We start from the raw sequence: 9,190 nt of genomic DNA on the forward strand, positions 1-9,190 counted from the left end.
AGCATTTTAAGCAAAATTCTAATGACTGAAATCAGTTTATAGCAGATTGACTGATTTCCCATTCCATAAAGATGCAAGTATAGGACAAAACACATTACCTGGCATTCTTCAGCTGCAAATCTTCAGGCAACAATATTTTAAGATGGAAGTCTCTTCCCTGCGGAAAATATTGAAAAGGTTCAAATTCTCACCTTTCATGTAATGTTATGAGTTTCACTTAATTTTAGAATCATATAGAAAAGACAAAGTTTCCTTTATTTTCTAAACGGAACTTCATCTAAATGTTTATACCTATTAAAATATAAGCAACATAATATTGCATTTGAGGAAAAGTAATTGTCCAAAGCTTTGTAATTATTGGGAAATCAAAACACTAAAATTGTTTTCAAATAGTCACTCACATAAACATAAGAGTTATAAGAAATTGTTAGTGTATTTCTTGGGAAATAAATGTATGAAAAAGAAAATTCCTTCAAATTGCTTTGAATATAGAAACCATGATGTTGATAAGAAAAATAATAATATGTAATACATTATAGGAATCATATTTCCAATGTTTTATATTTTATAAAATAAAAATACATTTGGTTAAATAATCTAAATATGTAAACATCAGAGAAATATTTTCATAAATCAGAGTGTATTTAATTCTCCCACATTTGCAGACAGTTAATAAAATTGTTAACATATTACATTACTTCTTTCAACTTACATATCCACTAGCTATACATTTGAATACATAAAATTTTACTCAAGAGTCTAAGGAAGGAAAGACTGTCCTCAGAAATATATTCAGTTTTACTTTCTTGAGAAAGTAGATGAGTAAGCAGCTTAAACTTTGTAACTTAAATAGGATAATACACATGAAATCTGAGCAAAGGTAGGCAGAAAAGGACAAACAGAATTATAATCTTTTACTCCAACAGAATAAAATGAAAAAGAGTAATAAAATTCTCGAAAAACAATTACCTCAAGAATTTTAGCACAGTCTCCCTCAAAGCAGTTTCAAAAATAGAGGAACACAATTAAATGTACCCCATAACCTTTACTTTCATGGTAATATTACAGTTCTGACTTTCATTACATTTAAATGTCGTTTAAAAAAATGAAACAAAATGTACTACTGACCTTTTCAAAAGGTCAAGTAACAATAATTCACTATTTCATTAAAGCACTAAGAGGTATTATGTAGTAACTTTAACCTAACTTTATAGATATCCCACACATAGGTGTAAGAACAATCTGGAATTCAAAATTTACATGAAAAATAGTAAAACTTCTCTACTGCTCTGTTATCTGAAAGAATAAAATTTCAAACTCCCTTATTTGCAAACTCCAGCCATTTTAAAAGGTCAAATGCCATGTCACATGCCATCATATGTTTCTGATTATGATGATAAGAAAATATCCAAATTAGCTTTTTTTTCTTAATTGCTCTCAAAAAGGAGATTTTCCAGGCTTAGAGGAAACCAAAGTACTGATAATTGCTCTCCACACATCCTCCCAAAACACTATATAGATGAATATTAAGAACAAAGACACACACACACACACACACACACACACACACACACCTCATCTTCAGTAAAATCAGAAAGCAGAGAACACTAAATTTCAAATTACTGCAGGAAAAAAATATATAGATCGCTTTTCAGGTGTTTCCAATCTGGAACTCCAACAGCAACTCCTTTTAGATGGCTAGAGTTTCAGAAAAAATGCATGGAAGAGAGAAGAGGGGACTGGACCAAGTACAAAAAAAAATAATAATAGATAATCTGGTAGATCAGAGTATGGTAGAACACTGACTACAGAGAAGGGACTAAACATGAACACAAAAGACAAGGCGTTTGTCTTGGAAAGGAAATGTAGGAATAGAAGATGGTAAAAAGGCAGGGGGAAAAATACTTTGGAAACTGCGTGCTAGGAGGAATAAACAAGTAAGAGTGGCAACTTGGGATCTTATGTAACAAAATAGAAACACTCAACTCCTCCCCTCAGCACGACAAAAACATCATTCATTAAATAAACTGTACTTTGCTTCACTGACAGAACAGTGTATTCCTGAACTAATAATTTTATAAACTATTGTAAACAAACAGTTCCAAACTTAAAAGCTATTGACTTCATCAGTGCCACACTACTATGAGACAAAAACAGAATAAGAGACTCAAAACATTTCAGGTGATGACAGTCTACCATGCAAAACTGCAGAGATAAACAAATTACAATGCTGAGTTATATATTTTTGAGTGTTTATATCCAGAGTCAGAAATTCAAAAACCAAGGACAGAAATTGAATTTTTTAAAAAAAATTAAGAAAAATATAAAAAGATATTAAAATGTAATAAAGGTATTCAACAAACAATAGAATAAAAAAAATTCAGAAGAGGCAAAGAAAAACCAAAAAAATTATCAAATTAATAAAAAATTAAAGACAATCAGAAAAAAGTGAAGTGGAAAACAAGTATAGGAAATATAATATACAAATAATTGGAAAATATAAAAAGGAAAACAAAATAGAAGAAAATACTATTTAAAATTATAATCCAAGTATAGTTTCTGAAAATTCACATACTGAAAAGGACAACTGGACACATGAGAAAACTGACTCATAATGCCCACTTTGAGGTTTATCTTAATGAAAACACTTTTAAAATAAGGTAGAAAGTACATAGCTTCTAAGAAAAAAGTCAAATAACTTATATGGGAGACAGAATAATTTTGGCATCAGACTTCTCAAAGGAAGATTTTAAAAAGCAACAATGGAATACAATTTTTAGGAAACTTCTGCTTCTATCCATGATTTTTAAAAAAATACAGAATTTACTATCCCACAAACTAAAAAGTTGGACAAAATATGTATGAAACAATGATTTGTCAGACATCAAACAACAGGCATTATATAGGACAGTAATCCTTGAAAAAGGGAAACAAATGAGAAAATCTCTGTAAATAGTCAGCTGTATGGCCTGGAGAATTTTCAGGCTGCAGGGCAAAAATGAAGAATGAAATAGAGCCCAACATTCTCCCTGGCTTAAGAAGAAAGGGGTGAATTAGGGGAAGGAAAGGTATGCAGGATTCATAATGTACGGCACCAAAGATGAAATACATGGAGAAGAAAGAACTACCGAGTAAACTAGAGAACTTCAGAGGATTCTTCCAAAGGAATCTTTAGCTAAATAGTGATTGCTACATGGATGTGAGAAAACCACCCAAAGCTGAGGAATCAAGAGAATGGAGCATGCAAAACCATCTTGGAGCTCACACAAGGTTGAGCTTCTTCCCATCGAAGTGGGCAACCTTGTACTATTAAAGCCAACAAATACAAGTGTTGCCTCAGTCATAGAGACAAAGTCTGTTCTTTCTCTGCCTAACAAAGCTTAAAAGCCAACATTGAAAAGATCAAACCACTTCCAAGTAACTGCTGCTTAGAAGAAATCTCAAGAATATTTAAGAGAATAAATAATATCTAGCAATAATAATAATAATATCTAGCATACCACAAGTAGAATGCACAATGTCTGGCATTCAATCAAAATATACCAGGTATGCAAAGAAGCAGGAAAATAAGATTTATAATAAAAAGAAAAGTCAAGAGAAATACAAAAACAGATGATAAAACTGCTTTAAAATTCTTAAACTGTTAGTATAATATTACAGACATTCAAGAAGGTAAAGGAGAGCATGAGTATACTAAATATACATGGGAGAGATATAAAGGAAGACCCATATTTAAAAGATAAAAAAGCCGAAACCGATTTGGCTCAGTGGATAACGCGTTGGCTTTCGGACTGAAAGGTCCCAGGTTTGATTCGGGTCAAGGGCATGTACCTTGGTTGTGGGCACATCCCCAGTGGGGGATGTGTAGGAGGCAGCTAGTTGATGTTTCTCTCTCATCTACATTTCTAACTCTCTATCTCTCTCCCTTCCTCTCTGTAAAAAATTCAATAAAATATATTTAAAAAATAAATAAATGTTTTTTTTAAAAATAAAAGATTTAAAAATGCATATATAATGTCTAACATGATAAATATGCTAGATGGTATTAACAGATTAAACCTAGCAAAAATAGATACTAGTATACCTGAAACAGAAATAGAACATCCAAAAATAAACAGAGAGATTGTTAAAAAAAAAAAAAAAAAAAGGAGACCATTAATGAATTATGCAACAACTTAAATTGGCCTATCATGCATGTATTTGAAGTCTCCAATACAGGTAAAAGAGAGGGGAAAAAAAAAAAAAAATTAAGAAATAATGGCTAAAGTTTTTCCAAATTAAATGAAAAACAACCTTATATTATAGATCTAAAACAAACAAACAAACAAAAACAACTGCACAAACTCTGTGGTGGGAAAACATAAATAAAACTAAACCAAGATAAAATTAAAAACTTTAAAAGCAGCCAAAGGAAAAATAACACACTACTAGGAAGAATAAGAAAAAAAAGAGTTCTTGTAGAAAATAATGCAAGAGAGTGAAGTGACATCTTTAAAGCACTAAAAGAAAAAAAAAGTCAACCTAGAATCTTATACCCAATGAAAGTATCTTTCAAAAATCCAAATAAACAATTTTTTAGACATGAAACAGCTGAAGAAATTAATCATCAGTAGACATACACTACCTGAAATATTAAAGGAACTCAGGAAGATATTAAGTGAAATCAGATGGAAATCTGGTATACAACAGAGTGCCAGAAACAGTTAATAACAAATAAATATAAAGACTTTTCTTATTTTTCAAAAATCTCTTTAAAGGGTAATTGTCAATGCCAAAGCTCTCAATTTAAGCAACAAAGAAAATAAGAATTTATTACAACCCAAAGTATAAAATAAGTTTAATGAATCCATACTGTTATCAATAAGTGAATTAATAAATGGGAGTTAAGCTAATCTCCCATGCATAAGAATTGAATAAATTATGTACATAACACTACCTCAAAAGGGAGCATAACTCCCCATTCTTTAATGGAACTGCTCATAGTGACTTCCTCCCAAACAGTACAGTATGGGGGAAGGAAAAAAGTATAGTATGGAAAGTGTGTGTGTGTAGGGGTAGCAGAGGGGGGAATGGAAGGGCAGAATAGTAACTTTCCAGTAGATAAACCAGAAAAATACCAGTTCAGCCAAATGATCAAGGTCAACATCAATGGTAATATGTCACATTGATAATCTTTACCCTTAATATGATGTGATGAAATGGTACTTACACTGTGATGTTTCTCTCAGAAACCCATAACCCCAATCTAATAGTGAGAAATCCTAGTAGAGTATCCTACAATAACCTCAACTAGTACTTCAGAAATAGTGAAAAATCAATGATATCAAAAGTGGATTCTTGAAGAAATCATTTCAATAAAATGTATAAGCCTCTATCCCAATGCATCAGAAGAAACCCAAAATACCATTATCAGTATTGGGATAGGAGGTAGCTATAAAATATGCACATAATGTCTTTAATACTTCCATCATTCAGTGTTGGTGTCTCAATTACCTCCTTTACTATGGGCTACATTTGTGACTTGCTTCTAACTAACAGAACAAAGCTGAATAAATATGTGTTAACATCAGTGGCTAGGGGAGAAAAGGCACTGTGCAGCTTTCTGCTTGATCTCTCTGTCCCATCACTCACTAGTTAGCCATGGGAAACTAGCTGCCACGTGTCATTACAGTCAAGCAATACTGCAGAGGTCCTTGTGGTTAGGATCTGACGCCTTCCTAACGGAGAGCAATAAAAAAAAACTGAGGCCTCCAGCCAATGGCTATGTGAATAAGCAATCTTGGAAGCAAATCTTTCAGCTCTAGTCAAGCTTTTAGATAACTGACATCCTGGCCAACATCTTCTTCCTAAGAAACACTGATCCAGAAACATCGGCTAAGTCACTTCCAAGTTCCTGATTCACAGAATCTTGAAATAATAAATGTGTTATGTTAAGCCACTAAGCTCTGAACTAATTAGTTATGCAGTATAAGATAACCAATAAAAAGAGCATCATTACAGAGCCTAAAGACAATAATGATAAACAGAATGTTATAAGTAACTTTTAAGCCAATAAATTTTAAAACCTAGATGAATGAACAAAGTCCTTTCTAGGTTTGATAGGAAACAAACTATCAAAGCTCACTCAAGAGGAAAGGAATAATCTGATAACAGAGAAAGCACCTTCTTTTAATCACTCAAGAATTTCTCTCACATACACAAGATCACAGGATCAGTAAGAACCACAAACTTTTTATAAACAATATGATCTCATCACAATGCAATAAAACTAGAAATTAGTTAACAAAATTTAAAAAACGAACTTCCATGATAAATTTTGTAAAAATCTTTTATTAAATAGTTCCTAGGTGCAAGGGAACTAAAATTTGAAATTATGAAAGTTCTGAACAATGATGATATATCACTACATGTTAGCATCCATAAAATAATTTTAACAGTGATAAGAGGGAAATTCAAAACTTTAATTTCAAAATGTATATCAATAACAATGTGCTTTTACTGGCCAAATCTGGGACAATATAAACATAAAAATAAGGATTGCAATGATGATACCCCATTAAATAAATTATTTTTAAAATCATGACACCATTATGATATAAATTGGAAAGGAAAAGCTATTCCTTATCATAGAATGCCAATTAATAAAAAAATGATAGAGCTAAAAAATCATTTGGCAACTCTCACAGTATTAACTGAATCAAACAAAAGTCAACAATGCTACAACTTTAGCACTGGTATGTAGTTTAAGTTTAATGTTTCAGCTCCCTAAAAGTACAATACTTATAATATTAATTGCAAATGAATAACTGAAAGATGCCAACTTAAATAGGTGATCAGAGGAAACACTATCAATAACCAGATCCACTGATATAAATACCTTGAAAAGGACACAACATTCTTTCTGGGGCATTTCTGCCAAATTGCATAATCTGAACTTGAAGAAACATCAGTGAAACTCAAATTGAGGGGCATTCTACCTAATAACTAACCTGTTCTCTTAAGAAATGGCAAGTTCAGCCCTAAACGGTTTGGCTCAGTGGATAGAGCGTTGTCCTGTGACTGAAGGGTCCCAGGTTTGATTCCAGTCAAGGACATGTACCTACTGGGGATGTGCAGGAGGCAGCTGATGGACGTTTCTCTCTCATCGATGTTTCTAACTCTCTATCATTCTCCCTTCCTCTCTGTAAAAAATATATTTATATTTAAAGAAATGGCAAGTTCATGAAAACCAAAGACAGACTAATAAACTATTTCATGTTAGAGACAGCTAAATATGAGATCTCACATAATCAGATGGTAGGGAGCAAAATAATGTAATTGCAACACTTAAAAAAAATGTAAATGGACTCGATTAGATAGTGGTATTATATCATGGTCAAATATCTTGATTTTGAGAATTGTATTATGGTTACGTCTGCGTGTGTCATTGGTCTCGTGAAATATACCTGAAGTATTTAGGAATAAAGGGTCATTGTGTCTGCAACTTAATCTCAAGCTGTTTGGCACCTACCATTCTTAGGGATAGGTAAAAGTTTCATTTAGCAAGTGATTTTGATAATTCAATATTTTTAAGAGGTTATTTTATAAGTAGCCTTGAAAACAAATGGTAATTCCTAGGATATAGCCCTAATCCTCAAAAAAATATGTGTACTGGGGAGAGGGCATGATGTTGAGTATAATGGTCAGGGAACAAAAGTCTACACTCTAATCCTAACCTAAGGTATCTTGGTGCAAACGCAGAGAGGAAAGATCCAGGTGTGGAATCAGCCCGAGTTTAAGGGGTTCTGTTGCGATCATGGAAAAGGGAACTAAACCTCCCCATTCTCCCATGCCTTGACTTCTTCAACGAAGAAACAAGAATAATGATTTTTTTCCTCAATTCCTGCCTTAAGGGGCTGAGGTTAATATGGAGATGGTGTACTTGGAAAGCGCTTTGTAAACGTCAAAGCCCCTACACGTGTGTTACTCCATGTAATAACTCCACAAGAGAGGCGATCTGGAATCTGCAAACACAATTCTGTTGTCAAAATCTCCTACAAAAATTCACAAATGGTGGGTCCGGTACACGTGATTTGCAACAGGGCCCAAAAAAAGGTTTTCCTCCAAAATGTCCCTTCTACAGGAAACACCAATGAGCAGGGATTCCCGTGAACGGCCGCCAACCTTCGTGGGTGCCGGTGGTGTGAGGAAAGAGCTAGGCACAAAAATTCAAAAAAGAGAGCAGAGTTTAAATGTAGGGCAGCCACTGCATTGAGAAGGAGGCAACTCAGAGAGGGGAGGGCCTAGGGGCGTGGCCAAATCCCGGCCACGCCCCCGCCGCCCGGCCACGCCCCCGCTGCTCAGGTTCCGCGCGCGGGTCTCCAGACGCCCGGGCCCTCGCGGGGACGCTGGCCCCGGCGTCTTGCGACGGCGGCGGCGGTTCTCAAACTCCTATAGTGTCCGGGGAGTCGTGACCTGCCGTCCCTCTCAATCCCCGTAAGTCAGGGCTCCTCACCCCCTCGGGTCAGACTCCATGTGGGGCGGCCCTGCGCCCCGAGAGGGAGGCTGCCCTAGCGAGAGAGCCACACCCACCGGGCAATACCTGCGCGGTAATGAAGCCTTCATACACGGTTTTCGCCAGGTTCTGGGGCAGAAGCAACGGGAACTGGTGCCACAGGCTCCCTTCCGTCTCCTCCATGGCTCGCCGTCCGCGGCGCCTGGGGGGGTGGGGGGGCTTGGTCGGCGGCCGGGCCCTGCACATGCGCAGTCGCGCCGGCCTTAGGGCGGCGAGGGCGGAAGCCCGGACGTTGGCGGGAAAAAGTTGGAGGAGCCCAAGGGCGGAAGTGAAAGTCTCCTGCGAGCGGGGCCACCTGGGCTGGAGCCCAGCTGAGATAGATGGGGCTCGGTAGGGGCCAGCATTGGCCCCCAGGGGAGGCGGGAGGGAAGGCTGTTCTGGGCTTCACAGATCTCAGTGAGCAAGATCCTTCTGGCCCTGAAGGCAACAGGAACCCTTCTGGTGTTGTCCTTTGAGGTTATGGAAATGCTGCTATTGTACAACTTTGGCCTTGCATTTCTCCCAGTATGCAATGGCTTACCCGGAACCCGCCTCCCCTGTTAGCCAGCTCTACAGGGTCGCCTGCATGCCCTCAGCATACAGCATAATAGGTGTATTATTCTCTACGTCATAATATCATATAAGGGCAATGTATTA

The 9,190-nt window shown here is 36.2% G+C and overlaps 1 protein-coding gene across 11 annotated transcripts in view; it reads right to left on the reverse strand.

Annotated features, from left to right (window-relative positions):
* FANCL (FA complementation group L) overlaps window positions 1-8,725 on the reverse strand; it is a 52,977-nt gene extending 44,252 nt beyond the window's left edge. For 7 of the 11 annotated variants that reach the window (XR_006741423.1, XR_006741424.1, XR_004987454.2 and 4 more), the window contains exons 1-3: window positions 8,582-8,722; window positions 1,627-1,698; window positions 99-160 (exon numbers count right to left, since the gene is read on the reverse strand). Coding sequence is in view for 7 of the 11 variants with exons in the window: in XM_036435390.2 (XP_036291283.1) it covers window positions 99-160; window positions 1,627-1,698; window positions 8,582-8,677 (230 nt within the window). In the remaining 4 variants the exon portion in view is untranslated. Of the gene's footprint in view, window positions 1-98; window positions 161-1,626; window positions 1,699-8,581 lie in introns of all 11 variants that reach the window. The other 4 variants (XM_036435392.2, XM_036435388.2, XM_036435393.2 and 1 more) reach the window with 2 other exon arrangements.
* Between the last annotated feature and the right edge of the window lie 465 nt (window positions 8,726-9,190).

This window comes from Pipistrellus kuhlii, unplaced genomic scaffold (genome assembly GCF_014108245.1).
Source record: "Pipistrellus kuhlii isolate mPipKuh1 unplaced genomic scaffold, mPipKuh1.p scaffold_m20_p_13, whole genome shotgun sequence".
Taxonomy (NCBI): domain Eukaryota; kingdom Metazoa; phylum Chordata; class Mammalia; order Chiroptera; family Vespertilionidae; genus Pipistrellus; species Pipistrellus kuhlii.